General features: G+C 39.2%; 1 protein-coding gene across 1 annotated transcript in view; it reads left to right on the plus strand.

Annotated features, from left to right (window-relative positions):
* si:ch211-127i16.2 (probable flavin-containing monoamine oxidase A) overlaps positions 1-17684 on the plus strand; it is a 120342-nt gene that overhangs the window by 81372 nt on the left and 21286 nt on the right. The window contains exon 12 of the mRNA XM_055225653.1: positions 6310-6396. Within this exon, the coding sequence (XP_055081628.1) occupies positions 6310-6396 (87 nt within the window). The remainder of the gene's footprint in view (positions 1-6309; positions 6397-17684) is intronic.

Consider the following 17684-nt stretch of genomic DNA (forward strand, 5'->3'; position numbering starts at 1 on the left):
GCATGCCAGGGGTGGGGATTTAAAAAAAAAGAACATATAATCCAAGCTTTGAGTTATTTTGTGTTTATTTTTGTTGTTTCATAGTTGTAATGCTCTCAGTGAGAATCTACAATGCAAATAGCCATGGAAAAAAGTGTGGGTTGACAACAAATCTATTTTACTTGCAATGAGGAAAACTTTGAACTTTAATACAGCACTAACTCACGCCCACCCATTCTCATTAGAATCTTATATTTGAAAACGCAATCACAGAAGCACATTCGCAGTCTTATTTATAGAAACGACTTTATGAATATTCCTCCCCTGACCTGGCTGGCCTTTCATATTATTCATGCTCCCTCACTTAAAAACAATCATATCGGCCTCTCCTCCGCTCTAATTCCACCAGTGTTGACCTTATCCCATTTACACTGTTGTTTTGTTCACGCTGTGCCGAGCTGCGTACACTTGTAAATAATTCAAATGCATCGCGCAGCCCCTAAACAGGGAGAAAGGCTGTTGGAACATGGAGGAGCGATGAACTTTGAGGTTAGCAGACATATTGTTTCTATGTCAGGGCGGTTTTGCTCTTTTTCTACAATACACCAGGGTTTCGGCTGCAGATGATAACTTCTCCGTAGAATGCTGTTCAAAGTGGCAAAAATGCTTGAAGGTTGTTTAAACATCGTAACCATAAAATGTGGGGAGTGCACTTATCTTTATTTTTTTCATTTCATCAAAAACAAGAAATGCAAAATTGGTTTGCAAATTGACACAGAAGCAAGTGTTTCTGCAGGTATTGGCAAAATTTACAAAAGCGAAAATCCACGATGAAGCCACTTTATACAGAGCTTGACTCAATTTAAACGCTGTTATTTCCCCTTATATAAGCTACAGCAGGGGTGCCAGACATTTTTCACAGAGTATATTGAAACTTATAAGGAGCAAAGGACTACAGATTACAGGAATATGTGTGAATCATTCTAAATGTTAAGGTTAAGGTGCACTTTATTGTCCTCTGTAAGGAAATGTCCCCATCCTTCAATACCTTTCTAAGTTAGAGGATTGCGCTTGTTTTGAGCTGTTGCGCTTGATGTAGGTCTGACTGAGCCACCGCACCTTTAAACACGCTTGGAACACTTTTGTTTTGTCCGTATCACATCAAAATGTTTGTGACGATTGCAGAATTTTGGCACCCGGGCCATAGTTTGGACACCGCTGGGCTACAGTATTAGCGAAAGGCTCTGCTACTGAAATGACATGAAATGCTAAAAGAAGTACGGCAACGCTGGAGGATCAATCTACTTTTGATGCTTGTGCGAACACATGGCAAGATATGAATTGCACTGATTGTGTTGTTATGAATTTTTTTTACCCACTTGGGAGGTTGGTTATTTGTCAGTACTGTATGCGTCCACAGTGAAGCTCATGGCTGAAGGAGGTGAGCTATGGGAGACAGATGACTTCTTTACACATAGCAGAGAGAAATTGTTTGTCCTTATTTAGTCCCCCTAATTTTATATCACTTTTTTTTCCATGTGATATTTTATAGATACACCAAAGTTAGCAATACAGTTCTCTAATACTGAGGTGTACAATGAACAGAATCGATGACTGCATGATAGTGTATTGCTAAATACAAGAAAAAAACCTAATATGAATGTCAGTCATCGCTAGGAGAAATGTAGACATTCAGGCAGGTGAGGATGAACATGTTTAGTCACCTGTCACTCACAATCCATGTTGTCCCTAAAGCCATTTCTGTAAGAACAAAGTTATGGATGAAATCAGAATATAGATGCGTGGAGAATCTAACTTTTGCTGTAACCTCATTTAAAGTGCTTCAAGTCTCAGTACATCAGCTGAAATGTCCTCAAACATTATAATACCAACCCCAAAACTCACTTTAGTTCACTTTTAAAAAATGCATAACTTTAGCTTCTTTTAGCTTCCTTCGTGAAGTGGAAATGTCAGAGCTGGGAGCCACAGTGATGATGATGGAGGGTTCTTGGACGCACACCGCCTGCGTCTGTCGCCCACTTTTATGGAGATGGGTGTCCGCCAGACCCCCCACCTCCTCCCCTTCCACCTCCACTCCTCTATAACTCACAGTGAGCTACCATTCCAACCTCGGCCAGGCTGACCACAACTGACCTATTGAAATCCACTCGCACTCGGAGTACCCGGACTTAAGGGGCACCACAATAAGTGTCCATTTGGAGGCAGGAGGAGTAGCTAAGTGGGAGTATGTTTCGGAAGGTATTTAGTATTAAACTTACTTGGATCATTGTGAACCTCAATGATGATAGAAGAAGCAGAGGAGGTGACGATTTTTTAATAGAAAGTAAATTGGAGTCGAATTGGAGTCGAATTGGAGTCGAATTGGAGTCGAATTGGAGTCGATGGAGCCTGAACCACGCCCATGCTCACTTCCTATTTGGAACGTGGCGGCTAGCAAGTTAGCTATGTCCATTTATACATCTAATTGCTAACACTATACACTAAAACTAATTGTTGTAGTGTTGGGCTGACATGCTTCCCAAACCCTCCTATAAAAGGCTGTTCCTTTGCTTTAGTCGCTTCTCTATCTGACCTTTCACCCCCAACATTACACGCTGTGGGAGCTGTCATGACCGCAGAACACAAGACCTGTTCGAGGAGCATGAATAGGCACACTTGGATGCTATGTAAACGCGTCAAGGCATCATGGACACGGTCGCAGTTACTAGTTGTATCTGGCTCCTGCTCCACCTGTTTCTTCCTCTGTTCCTGTGTCATCTAGCAGCATGAACAACGCTCATGTTAGCTGCAGTGTGCTTGGGAACCGCACTCGCCAATCTCAATAGTTTCCATGGTGGAAAACTTCTGGAAGTGCGTGCTTTGGGGGAAAAGTACAGCACTTCAGTTGTTGAGGGACAGGGACATGTATCTGATGTGTCGTGTGCATGTGGCTATGAACACCATCTTAACTAAAATAAAGATTTGATTCTTTTTTCATTCCAAAGTTTAGTTTGTTTTCGTACATTTGACGTCATCTGCAGATGGTGCTGTCATCCTGCAGCTATTAAATATTTCCTGTACTAACAGCTGGTGTTGTAATAATTAAGTGGGCAAAGAGTTCTCATCTACCACTAAATCCTGTTATTAATCAGCCCCTGCCTTCTATAAACATGGTACTTTTAAATGTCTGCTCTCTGCCGATTCAGGGGGATGGTGTTGAGAGAGCTGAGACACACAAAACATATTTTATTTGTTAATTACACAAGTTTTCAATCCCACTCAGTTGTTTTTAGTGACCAGGCCCTTGCCTTTTGTGGGCCCTAACCAGAATCTGCCTTGGGGACCCTCATAACATCAGCAACACCAACCGAACTCAACTATTGATGGCACAAAAACCACACTGCAGGTCATAACCTTTTGTATAGACATCAAGAATCTTAAATCAGACACAGTAATGGTATCAAAATAGGTGGTGTATTATAAAGTGGCCCTGTTGGCTAAAGTGAGAATATACTTACAGGTTGTAAAAGCTATAAAATGATTTATGATATTGATATTTCTACAATAACATGTTGTTAAAACTAAACCAGTTTTAACATAAGACCCACTAAATACACTTTTTCCTTTATTTATGTTTGATATGATAATCACTACCAAGAGCAAGTGACAGACATCAGTCTTGTGTTAATATGTTAGTATACATAATTAAATACAAAATTGGCTATAACATTGAGTCAAATTGTGTTCATATAACAATGTCTCACTTTATCACAGGCACTTTGTGATTACGTTATTTATTAATTTATTTTGCAGTCACATGAAAATAAGAAGGACAAACAGGTGCAGGAAGAAGCAGAAAGCCCAAAAGGGCTTATGTTAACGCCTCCACCTTATGAGTACATATAAATGTGCATAGTGCATTGCCTTGAATAAATAATTGCACTTATGCAACTTACTGTACTGTAACTGTTTATTCCACACCGCTTGTGCTCGCTTACAATGAAGTTGGTCAATCATCGCAAGATATAGTGCAGCGTCATTCAATTGGTTGCCAGATTGTCAACACAAATACATCCTGTGTGCATTATAAAGTGCACTTATTGTGCTACAGCAGAGATGTGTCAGTAGCGTGCACTATGCATATACATACATTGTATATTAGGGGAGGCTGCCAGATTGGGGGCCCTCCTGTGGCCTCGGGACCCTAAGCGGCCGCTTAGACCACTTATAGGCCCAGCCGGCCCTGTTATTGACAGTACAATTTTATCCATAATCATTTACAGACCTCCAAAAAAGTGTAATCTTTCTATCTCCCAATGTTAAATCTTGATGAGTTTTACACTATTCCTTTAATATGATTATTTTAACCGCTGATTTTAACTTGCACATAGACAACCTTTTAGACCCTATGACAAACAAATTTAAAATGTGCTTAATTATATGGATTTTACCCAACACATCACACAGCCAACTCATAACAGGGGGCACGCTCTGGACGTGGTCATCACCTATGCCCTGTTCACTAGTGTGTCCTCTGATTTTGACTTCGCTGTGTCTGACCACCACTGTGTGTTTTTAATATCACTGGTTTTATACAGCGGGGGACCTCTGTGGGAACTGTGAGGAAGCGTCCTGCGAGGAAGTGGCTGTACGTTTTATTGAAGTATTGAAGAACACCAATCTCCACTTGTTTTAACCGACCCCTGTGATTTTATTGTTGACCGCTCTAACAGTAAGCTTCAGTCTGCCCTTGACCAGGTTTCCCCTCTGAAATGAATAAAGACTCATGCCAAACCCATACCCCCCTGGAGAAATGCAACTGAAGAGAAACTGCAGGGCAGCAGATAGAAAATGGAATACAATTAACAAGGAAATGTACAAAGAACAACAAAAAGTAAACACAACTGTGAGAAATACAGGGAAAGTAATCACAGACAACAAAAATAATCCTAAAGTTCTTTTTTCTACAATTGGCCATGTTTCCAACCATGATGTAAAAGGGAAAAAAAAAAATCAGTCCCTTTGTGAGCGGTTTGCAGACCACTTCAGGGGGAAGATGAAGAGTGTTTGTCTGTACCAGAGGAAACACTGGATAGTTTTGTCATACTCAGACTCTTGATAAAGTTTTCTCCTCAGTGAGGCACATGTCTTAAATCCAACTCCAACCCCATTTTTTAAACTCATTTTATGGATCTTTTGGAGACGAGCTTTTAAACGTGATGAATTGCTCTCTTCAGACAGTGGTCTTTCTCACTGTCTTTAAAGCAGCAGTGAGGCTCCTGCTGAAGAAGAGCAATTGAGATTTTAATGATTTTAACAACTACAGACCAGTGTCTAACCTACCAAAAAAAAAAAAAAAAAAAAAAAAAAAAAAAAATAGAAAAACCTTTTTTTTAACCGACTAAATGTTTTGTTTTTGTTTTTGTTTTTTTTAAATATATATGATTACAACATTAAAAAAATAAAAAATAAAAAAATCTGGTTTTAGGGTGAACCAAAGACTTTAAATGATTTTCCAGTAAATTATAATTCATAAAAGGTGACAGTGTTGGTTCTATTCTTTGAACTCACCTGAAACACCTCAGCCTCGCCAGTGCTGTTCACAAATTGTTCATTTCCCAGCTCCCAGATAGAACATTTATGATGATTGTAGATACATGCTCCTCCCAGGTCCATAAACTCAGATGTGGTGTGCCCCATGTTTCTATTTTCATTTGTTTTGATCCAATAATCTCATGCGCCCTCTACTGGTCATATTATGATGAACGAACAGCATTGAAGCATGCTCATAAACTCTTAAAAGTCAAGATTTCTCCTTTAAGTGATAGTAATATCCGCAGAAAGAATCCAAAAGAAGTCTATTTTTCCTAGTGTCAGGACTACTGCCTACGACAACGCTCCCAACTGTCTGCTCTGTCTACCTTCATTCACATTCATGTATCTGCAAATAAACTCTGTTGAACTGTTTCTCGAGTCTGTATCTTTGTTCCCTCCGTCAGTCTTTACGACACCTAGACATTAGGCGTGTGTTATCACGTGAGCCGACATTAAACAGCGCCACTTTGGTCAAATATGCACCGCAGTTGTCGTAGTTGGTGTAAAAAGTAACTTGCGGTAACTATATGTCAAACCCAGCACAAGTCACCAAGAGCTCAGAGTAGAGCTGCTACTCCTTCAGATTGTGAGGGCCCAGCTGAGACGGCTCCTGCGTCTGTTCCTGAGGAGTAAAGTGTCTATGTAACTCCCCATCTGTGCATTGCTGCTGTTTCTAGCAGTGAAGCAGACAAAAAATATGCATTCATCTCCTAGTAACATGTTTGTTTTGCTCAGGCTGCGGAGAGAAGAAAAGCAGTAGTTTCCAGCCTGGTGCACTACCTGGGACCTGAAGCTCACTCTTTTATCCACTATGAAGACAAGGTAAGCACCGAGGCCCTGGCTGACGTGAGTAAACATACACAAGGTGCTTTAGGGCCACTGCACTCAAATCTGTGGGGAGAGAGACTGCAGCATAGAACACAAAGTACTCGTAAGTATACAAGGAAAAAAAAAAAAAGACTTGCTTTCAACGAACCATAATAGAGTAAAAGGCAGTCTAACAAATGGTATATAATGGTGTTAATTGCTAGCACTGTGAACCGTGCTGCTCTTGCCGTCTCTGAAGACCATTTAGAGTTCAGAAAAATAGATATTATGTAGACCGTCTGTGTAATAGATCAGTCGCCCAGGTCTGATCCATAGTAAGATTTTACTTTTGGCTTATACTATTATATAAGCTGTCAGTTTTAGAGCACTATTATCGCGTTAACACAAAATCACTTTAATGGCGGCAGTTTTTTTAACGCAAATTAATCGCGAGTTTTGGCCATCCGCCCGCTCCAGCTTCAAAGGTTAATGGTCACTTTTTTATGTAGTGCCTTTCCACCTTTAAGGCACTTTAAAGAACTTTAGATCAAGGAACCACTCACACATTCACTCTACACATTCATACAACAGTGTACGCAGACATTGGCAGGAAGTGTGTTGCTAACCGCTCTACTGGTGATGTTTTATGTTGAAAGCGGGATTCGAACCGATTCGCAACCTTCCGGTCAGTGGACAAACACTGAACTGACGAGATGGGCAAGCGGTTCATACAAAAAGCAGTGAGTGCAAGTTTAAAGTGAGGCTCTGGGTCGCACTGGGCTCTGCTGCCTCTGAATCTGCAGGTTTTGGTCCTCTCCTTTGCTGCTGTGTGTATGTGTGTGTGTATGTGTGTGCGTAGGTCTATGGAGGGCGTGTGGTTTACCTCATGCACGCGGAGTAGGAGAGGAAGATTCGAGCAGTGCGTCCATCCTAGTCGTAAAAGTGCTGCTAAGTGTCCTCGCCTTCTCGTGTCGTGGCCCGAGCTTAAAATCCTAGAGCACGTTTGCAAAATGTGGTGGTGTGTCCTCTCATGTCATAACCAAATAACCAAAACAATAGTCTTCTAAAAGTATCATAACTGCTACAAGTTCTGCTGTTTATAATGTCAAGTAGTGCTGGGTGATATGACGATACATATCTCGGGGATGATAGAAAAGTGTGTATCATGCCATTTCTCTTCTACCGCTTCTATCCTTTCTAACTTAATTTTATCAATTATTACAGCAAATATATCATTAAATACCCTAAGACGATTGTATTAGTGTTGTCTTGTCACTATGCGTACTCTAAGTTTATATAAGTGAAAACAAAGAAGGGAGAAAAAAAAAAGGATTTTTTGCAAAGAAACTCCATCTTTTGGTTTTGCGACATGATGCTGCTTTACATTCTTTGATTCTCACGGTGGTTTGCGACATGCTTTACGTTACTTATGAGTGCTGAACGATGGACGATGCATTTATATCGCTGCACTAAAATGTAGGTTTCTCATTTGTGACAGTTCCGTTAAATGTCACTTCAAAATAAAGTTGGAGAAAAGTAAGCAATGAAATTTTTGTCAAACTTTTCAGAGAATAACTGAAAACATACTTTATTGTGGTATATCGTGATATATACTGTTATCATGATATAAAATAATCCATATCGTGAAAGAGTGTATGATTTTTTTCCATATTGCCCAGCACTAATGTCAAGTAAACATTTTGTCCCGTTGACAGATTTTATTTGTCTTTTGCTAATATATCCTAATGTCTCTGCTTCACATTATTACAGTTAGGCCCTTATGACAGACAAGATTTTAAAAAAAAACATATTTAAAAATAGTCAGATTCAATGCAATTAAACATTTGAATCGATTGATAGCCCTAATATTATGTTTATTAGTTTTATGAATTTATAATAGTAATATATTCTTCCCATTGTCGATATTGGTTACCTACATAATAAATAACATTCTGAAATTTAAAACTACACTATGTAACTTTTTTGGAAAGGATATGCCACCTGCTTGTCTCCATGGAGATGTTATTGCTTTGCCTGTAATGTTCCGCAGTGCAGCAGTATGCATATCGATGTTACACACATTTAATTCTGGGTGTTTTTATAGGTCAAATATACCTTGACAAACATGGATTCTGTCTCGTATTTCCGCAGATCTGACCTGTAACTTGGCTACATGGCGATAGATAACTTTATTGGCATACTGTGGAACATTCCAGGCAAAGCAATAACATCTCCATGGAGACAAATACAGATAACCAACTTAGACTTTAGATAGAAGTTACTATTTAAACGTCATTCTAACTTTTCATTGCACTTATTAATTTTAGATTAATTGAATTACAAGTTGTGTTATTGCCAACAGAATATCTTGAAAATGCCTTGTTACTGTCAGCAGGCTCGGCTCTCCACAGATCTGACCTCTAACTCTATGGCGTCACCTGCTTGTTCTGTGGAGATAGATAACTTCAGCGTCATTCTACTGAACATTCAAGGCAAAGCAATAACATCTCCATGGAGACAAGCAGGTGGATGTATTGTACCTGAAAAGTCACATAATACAGGATTAATTTGAGTTTGTAGTTGTTTTGTAATTATTTTAAAGCATTGCATTTATAGCGGTGTGTTTTGTAGTGCAGCTTATACAGGTGTGGTCGTGTTGAAGGATTCTTAGAAAGTTGTGACAAGAAAGAACAAACTATCTGACAGTTTAGAGAAAGCACACAACTGCCTCCAACCTCAGGCTCACCTTAGAGCTTTTGTACATATTTTTGGCAAGTCTTCCTCTGTTATGCAATACCTCAGCCATTTTAACGCCTTTGTCTTGGTCTGCGATGTTGTACTCAAACTCAAAAATAATGTATGTATAGAGTGCGTGCGAATATATGCAAAGAAACAGCTCAAGTCTTGTGTTTATGATGCAAAATGCCATAAGAGGCTCAAGGAGTAAAACAGATTCTTGTTCAAATAAAAACAAAAACAAAAATAATGTCAAAGTGAGGTAGCTGTGCAGGTGAGAACATAGACTGGATAAAGAAGTCGACTAAGTGAGTGTGACGTCACCCGTAGCGTTCGGCTCCAGTCAAATGAAGCTCATCGCGGTTAGCAGTTATACGGGCGATTTTGGAGCAGAGTTTAATGTTTGGAATTCTTACCGCACGTATCTTAGCAACCAAAGAGCCAATCTGGAGTGGGGCTGTTGAAGGTAACGCCCCTTTCTGCCCTCAGCAAATCTGGGTTAATGTGAACATTTTAAGACCAAAACGATGAGCCTGACAGCAGCAGTTCTGGAGAGAGTGGCAGGAGTTTTTCAATGTAAAGTGAATTGAAGCCAGAGTCGTAAGTGCACTGATGATCACTTCTTATTTGGAACATGGCAGTTAGCGGGTTAGCGATGTCCATTTATATATTCAGTCTACAGTTAAGGCTTAAATAGTTTACTTCACCAATAACGGATTAGGTTGATTTGGTTAAAAATTAACTTAACCCTATAGCGTTGGATGTTATTGCCGTCGATAGAATCATCGTTGCGGACTTTTCATTATTGTAACTCTGCAGCCATTTGTGCTATCCTATAAATTCAAACGACATCTCAAAGCAGAGGCATGGGGCTCTTTAAATACGTTAGTGTCATTACGGTAATGTGCTCATGTTTTCACTGGAAGATGACCAATCAGAGCGCAGGTGCCGTCGGGATTCTCCCAGTCAGTTATTTGATGTGCCAAAGAGGTAGTTGTGTGAAAAAAGGCAAAAGTACATAATGATACTTCCTTTAACATGATTTTTATGGCTAAAAAAAAGGGGGGGAAAAGTCTAGGTGAGCTATAATGGTCTATAATGTGCTCAGTCCTTAAAGGGTTAAAGTAACACTAACCTTCTGGCATGTCACCTGCAAAAAAAAAAAAAACATACTTCTATGGAGAGAAAAAAGTTTTATGTCCAATTGTGGAAAATTATAGTCAAAGGAACAACATTTCCATAGAGACAAGCAGGCGACCCTACTCCTGGCCAAATAATAGTCAGGTTTGTGGAGATGCAAGCCCGCTCACAGTAAGGACACATGATTTGCTATGTTTGTCAGTGTGATAAAAGCAAATGGAAACACTCTTATTTAATCTATTTCCTTTGGAGAAAAAGTTGCACAGTGGGGCTTTAAAGAAGTGTTGAGTGAGTTTTAACTTTTCTCACTATACCCAGCTAACATTTTGACACAGTCGTCATGTCCCCCACTGTACTCTAGTGTTAAAGTATTTTACCTCTAAATTGCAGATTCGGGGAGCGTCACTGACAGCCTGGTACAGCCACTTTCACACTTCCTAATCTCAAATGCTATTAGAGGATTTGATTGGGGAGAGATGACATTGAAAACGGTCCCTAAACTATTTGGAGTGGTGTACCTCAGGAGGGAAGCAGCTTGTCAAAGGTGTGCTTTGTGTGGAGGACAGACAGTCACTGAAGTGTATTAGATAAGGCTGAGCAAATACATTCTGCCACAGTAAAAAAAGAAAAAAAAATCTGCTAACTGCTGGAGGAAAGTCTGATGTAGAAAAGAGGGGGAGGCCTCATCAGCAAGTGTGAGTTAGTGAAATTAGAAAAAGATTATAGTCTCTGTATTAGCCCGTTGAAGGTATCATTATATTGTTCTGCAAAACAGTAAATTATTATTACTTTTAACCTGCTAATGAAATAAACTTAAAAGTACAATATGTAACTTGGAGATATTGGAGATATTGGTGATATCTTTTTGGCACATTCCTGTATGGAAAATTGCTAAATGGCTCCTAAACAGAATTTTAAGTTTTACCATCAAAACTCTCAAACTTCAGCCATGCGTTTTTATGTATTTTTTCATTAATTTGACACTGCAGCTGATGTGATGGCTGGACGCTCCCTTAGAGATAGGGTGATTAGCTCAGTTCCACAGGAGGAGCTCAGAGTAGAGCCACTGCTCCTACACGTTGAGAGGAGCCAGCTGAGGTGGCTCGGGCATCTGTTCCGGATGCCCCCTGGACATCTCCCTGGGGAGGTGTTTCGGGCATGTCCCACCGGAAGGAGGCTCCGAGGAAGACCCAGGACACGATGGAGGGACTCGGCTGGCCTGGGAACGCTTTGGAGTCCCACTGGAGGAGGTGGAGGACGTGTCTGGGGTGAGGGAAGACTGGGAAGACTTAGACTGCTGCCCACATGACCTGGCCCCAGATAAGCTGAAGAAAATGGATGGATGGATGTTCAGCTCCTAATGGGTGCCCTCACACCTATTAGCATACAGGCTATTACTGTTGTTGTTTTCCTTGTTTTGATTTAGATCTGATGATGGAGAAAAAAATAGGAAATTAGATGGTGGCGAAACGTCTGCACTCTAAAACCTTTTATCTCGTTGACAGAATTGATTTTTTTCTGTTATAGCTTTAAAGCTTGAGCACGATGTGTGTACTTCATATACATAAATGAGATGTAATATGTTTCATTCCCTTATGTCTGAGTAATTTACACAGTGAAGCCATCTCCTCTTGATCTGAGCCTGGTAAACACTTGAAAACAAGATGTGCGTCATGTTTTTGAAATCTTTAAACAAATGTAGAATTATATTGCCTGTAATCACTAAAGTAGTACTAAATGCTCAGTCGGGGCAAAGGTGGCTCGGTGGTTAGAACAGTGGTCCCCCAACTCAAAGGCTGGAGGATCAATTCCTGCTTAGACCAAGTTCTGTTGTTGTGTCCCTAAGCAAAACACTTCACCTGCATTGTCTAGTATGAAAATTGTTTGTGTGTGAGTGATTGGGGTTGGTCAGAGGGGCCAATGGGGCAGCTTCCCCAGGGCATCTTTGGCTACAATAGCTTATATAGTATAGAGTAAATGAATTATGACTTTGAGAGGCTTCAACATGCCTGTAAAAGTGCATTACAAATATAAGGCATTATTATTTTTATGGCGCTCCACAGTCCCACAGTCCCCACAGATCTGCCCACTTTGAAGCTCTGGTTTCGGAACTACATTTTCCATCGATTTTTCTCATAGACTTTGTGAAAAATTCAAATATTAAGAGTTCAAAGGCATCGCGAACGCTAACCAGCTATGTGATAACCAATATCCATAAAGCAGTTGTTTCAAGTCCAAAAAGTACATTGACAAAAGCAAAATTCAGCGAAATGTTTTAACACCTTGGTGGTTTATAAAGTTTCAGAAACTAATTTTGCAGATTGTGGCCATTAAAAGGTAAATTGTCACATTTTTATATTGCGCTTTCCAACTTCAAAGGACTCAACGCACTTTACATCAAGGAATCACTCACACATTCATACAACAGTGTACGCAGACACTAGGGGCGAGGTGGGTTAGGTGTCTTGCCCAAGGACACAACAGCAGCTTTACTCTATGGGAGCTGGAATTGCATCACCAGCTCTACCAATGATGTTTTGATTCAATTAGTCAACCTACACATCAATGGACAGACACTCTACGTACTGAGCTACTACTGCCTCTAGTTACCACGTAGCTGATTAGTCCTGAGGAAGTTTTCAAACTTTTAATGAACTTTTTTTGGTAAAGTCTATGGGAAAACTGAATGTTAAAGCTCCACTAGTTCTTCCCTGTTGCAGAAGCCAACAGGCCTAAATCAAGTGTTGCCTGGGACATTTTGAACGAGAAAATTTTCAAAGTGTGTAAAACTTTTTTTAGTGTGGATTTATATATATATATGAGTGCAGTAAAATCCATTTTGCCGCAGTACAAGTTTTTGTAAAAGTAGCTTTTATAAATGCAGAATGAGACAACTTAGTCAAATGTACCAAGATGATTTGAGGTTAAAAGTTAGTTAGTCAAGTTAGCAAGTTTTCCTATGCCACATTTACAACATTTTTAACACACCCATTCAAAGTTATAATATTTTGTTTTAAATTGTTAATCGCTATGGCAACAATGCTCATTTTATTTATTTATAATTCTGTAACAATAATGTCAATTTGTTTATTTTTCTTTTTTCAATGTGCATAATGGAACCTTTCTGGTGTAAGACACAACAACTGCTTGTTACCTGGAATGTTCCACAGTCTGGTATAAATCCCATCTATCTCCATGGAGACAAACAGGTGACTAGGTGACGCAATCAGGCCAAGTTACAGCTCAGATCTGTGGATAGGCAAGTCCGGACACTCTAAAAAAGGGATGTATTTCTAGTTTTAGCAATAAAGAACACTTGAATAACTGAATAATTGTAAGTTCAATGCCATAGTGTGGGACATTCCTAAGCAGTCACATATTCTATTATTACTTCAATAGCCCTACACTGCAAATACAACACATAAACTGCATCATTGTTCGAGCATAAAAGATCCAGAGGAGAGCAAGGTCACTTTGGTCAGTATTGTGTTGCTAACACACGTGTGTTTTTACACTAGCACGGGCCCGGCTAGCACACACCAAAATAGCAGCTCATTCCTTAAACTGTCCGTGTCCAAAAGCATAAAAACAAATAGAATACATTAGCATAAATCCCCAGACCAGGAACCCAGCCTGGAGCAAGGTGCAGGTAAGGCCCACTGCTCAGTAAAGAAGGAGCAGCCATCTGTTATGATAGTCCCGTACAGAGAGGTGAGCAGAGGGGTACTACTGTTAGGTTTACTTGAGTAACTCTCTGAATATATTGTACATTTCAGAGTACTTTTCTCATGGCATACTTTTTCCTAGACTAGTCGTTTTGTTACTGTAATTAAGTCAACAAGTGACAAAAGCTTCATATTGACAATACTTACATAATATCCTTCAGATATAATATAGTTTTTTTTCTCATTTTTGTGTCTGTCCTTTACCAGATGCATTTGTTTATTATTTCATTTTCTGTCCTTCCAGTTACATTCATTTCAAATAAATCAGACGTTACGTCCAGCCAGTTACTTTCTTGGACCACCACTTTCCACTTCTACTTGAGTCATATTATTTTGAAGTTAAGTTACTCTTACTTGAGTGCAGTTTTTTGGCTACTCTGCCCATCTCTGGAGGTGAGACTCTACAAATGCTCTCTCAGACCTGATTCTGGCAAGAATACCAGTGCATTTTGAGTAGATATTGATGTGTCAAAATAAAATATTGTTTTAAGAACACATCTAACGCTAATCCTCAAATGCTTCTACATTAAGTAAAAGCCCGTTATCTCCACTAGACTGAAATGCTCAAATGTCTGAAATTTGAAATGTTCAGCTGTTGTTTTTATCCTGGTTTAAGCTGCTTCACTCCTGTAGATTTTAGTGCGCATGTACATTATATATATATATATATATATATATATATATATATATATATATATATATATATATAAGTCTGTGCTGTTCATTGTGTTGGCTGATTTGATTTGATTCTGTGAGTGGAAAAGTTGCCTGTGATTGGAGCTTTCTACTTGTATTTTAAAGGAAAAATGTGATTTTAAATTCCATAACCATGACCTTACTGTGTCCTCAGATACGAGGCAAATGTGTTCAAATCAAATGCAGCTTTTACTGGTAACAATTGTAATACTGATTTATTTTTAGTTACAAAAACATTGGACGTGGTGTACCATTTATTATGACTGTTATAATGACTGTTATATTTTGTTATCTCCCTTCTTTTCTAACAGACATAACAAATATAAATCAATCATAATGAGACAAGAAGTCAAACCAGATGTTTGGCTCTTTTTATTCCAGAACCAAAACATGCAATGTTTTTTTACATAAAGTGGTAGGAGGAGGCACGTGCCAGTTGCGCCAACAGAATAAAATCAGTATAACAAAACAAAGCAAACTGAATAACCTGGACTAATCTAAGTAATTTAAACTAATCAGTTCCCTTAAACACATTGGTCCATCACACTTGAGTAACAATTCAATGAAAATTTGTGATTTAAATTGTACCAACACCACCGTGAGAGCTCCTCAGGTCTGCTGTACATCTCCATCTCAAAGCCACTAACAACTCCTTTGAAGACAGTGAAGTACAGATCTCAGCCAGAGAAAAGAAATGGTTTAAAATGGGAGTTACAGAGACAATTTTTGTTAGGAAAGGACATCTGTCTTTGAACAGGAATGAAGGTCTTAGACATCATTTATCTCCTTTTTATAACTCCATCCTCAGAAATAAATGCAAATAGGTGTGAAATCAACCATTAGGGGCCTGAATGATTATGTTAAATATGACTCAGGCACAGTTCACACTTAGTCTAGCTCATTTGACCTAGCTAACAAACAGAAATGGTAAATAAACAGGTGTGTTAGTTTCAGAGTAGTTAGCGCCTCCCTTCAGATAGATATAAGGCCGTGTCCACCAGTAATCTGACTAGAACTGGATCAACAGCAAAACATCTTCACTCCTACAACTTTTTGTCCAGTTGACAGAACTGCATTTTTCTTGTACCCAGTGAAAAAAACAACATAAAACCACAAGACTAAGGTGTCCGAGTTCAAAACCGTACAAAAAATACCTTTAAGTGCAAGACTGTAAAATGTTCTTAGCAGTTATAAGCATCTTGGAAGTGCTACATTAAATCACTCTCATCTCAGAATGTGGCAAACATATCTTTCCCTGCGTCCCTTTAATGTCACTTTTGTATTGCTTGATCTACAGCGTACATTAGTGTGCTATAAAACACACCATTAGTCATGCAGATGTACGATTCAAGTCCCCAAACAGCATTTCCATTACAGAATGTTCAGGTAACGCCGTCAAAGATTGCTCTGGGCTGTGTTTGATGTGCAATGGTGAAGGAGGCATTCCAATATTACTGCGTTTCGTTTGAGCCTAAGGGAGGTCTTATTTTACAGTTCAGAGCATAGGGGAACAGGTGTACGCTTTCTGATTAAAAATGTGCCTTACCTGATCTGACTCTAAAATGACTGTAAGAAATGAAATTGGACTGGGACAAGCAAAGGTCCGCTGATACAAGAATGTTTTTATGACGCTAATTTGAAGCTCGTTACTTTTACTGTTACAAAAGCTGGAACAGGTGGGTTTTTAATGAAGCCGTCACTATACTGTTTAGACTCAAACTAGCCGCTTTGACGGTACCTGCCATATTCGCTAAAAACAGCGTATTGAGATAGTAAAAGAAAAATGTAAAATCTGTCAACTGGACAAAAAAGTTGGAGTGAAGACGTTTCGCTGCTCATCCAAGCCGCTTCTACAGGTGGACAATGCCTTATATCTATCTGAAAGGAGAAGCTAACTACACTGAAACTACAAACACCTACTCCTACAACTTTTTTGTCCAGTTGATAGATTTTATAATTTTCTTTTACTATGGATCAGACTGGGACAACTGAGGGATTACGCAGACGACGTATAGAGATGTTTCTTAAGTTTCTCAGTCCCCCCCTCCATCATTTGCTCTCCATGCTAAGTCACTCCCCCTATCACAACAGGACAGAATCTTACTGCTAACCATAAGGAGGGTTCGAATAGTGCCTGGGAGAGATCACTAGATTACTCAAAAATGCATGGATGATATTTAAATTTGATATTGATATTTTTGACGACAGAACAATGTTACAACATGGTAGAAAGCTTCAAAAAGTCGATTTTGCATAGTACTCCCTGTTTAAAATGAACTTTTGTTGTGTTTTTAATGTTTTTAAGACAATAAAAATCACATATAGAGCTTTTACTACCTCATTCAACCATCATTGACACCTGTTTTTTACCAGCCTGGCGACAGAACTAGTATAATTTCAAACAGTTTCGAGTGGTCTACATGTATTACTCACTGTCTTAACACATTCTAAGCGTCCTCATTATTCATTCAGTAGGTCTTTAGTCTTTTAATCGATTAATTGGTTGATGGAGTCTCAGTAAACCTAAATGTGTATTAGTTGACTAAGCATTTTATTTAGATTATAAAAATGTATAAGGGACAACAGTAGAAAGGAGAAGTGAGAGAGTGAGTTAGTTGAAGATCTGGTATTTTTGGTATATATGTGTATAAAAGTAAACTCATGATCAGGGCCGGTCTTAGCTTTCAGGGGGCCCTAAGTTGAATTTGTCTCTTGGGCCCCGGCAGCTCAGCTATTGGTGATTCACATTTGACAACATTATGACTGTGCTCTCATCGCCTTGACCAATTGTATTTGTGTTTATCTGACCAACATCAGACTGAAAACATCCAGAATGTCACAACTACTATAGCCACAAGAACAGAACACAAACATATAAGGGAGAGTCAAGATTCTAGACAAGTTTCTGGTTAATTTTAAAGTGTTCCAGTTGGCGACAGTGGGCTTACAGTTACATTATGTCGGGTCCTTGCACCGGTGTAAACACATAGCTGCCCTCACCTCTGC

This window comes from Periophthalmus magnuspinnatus, chromosome 12, assembly GCF_009829125.3.
Source record: "Periophthalmus magnuspinnatus isolate fPerMag1 chromosome 12, fPerMag1.2.pri, whole genome shotgun sequence".
Classification (NCBI taxonomy): Eukaryota; Metazoa; Chordata; class Actinopteri; order Gobiiformes; family Gobiidae; genus Periophthalmus; species Periophthalmus magnuspinnatus.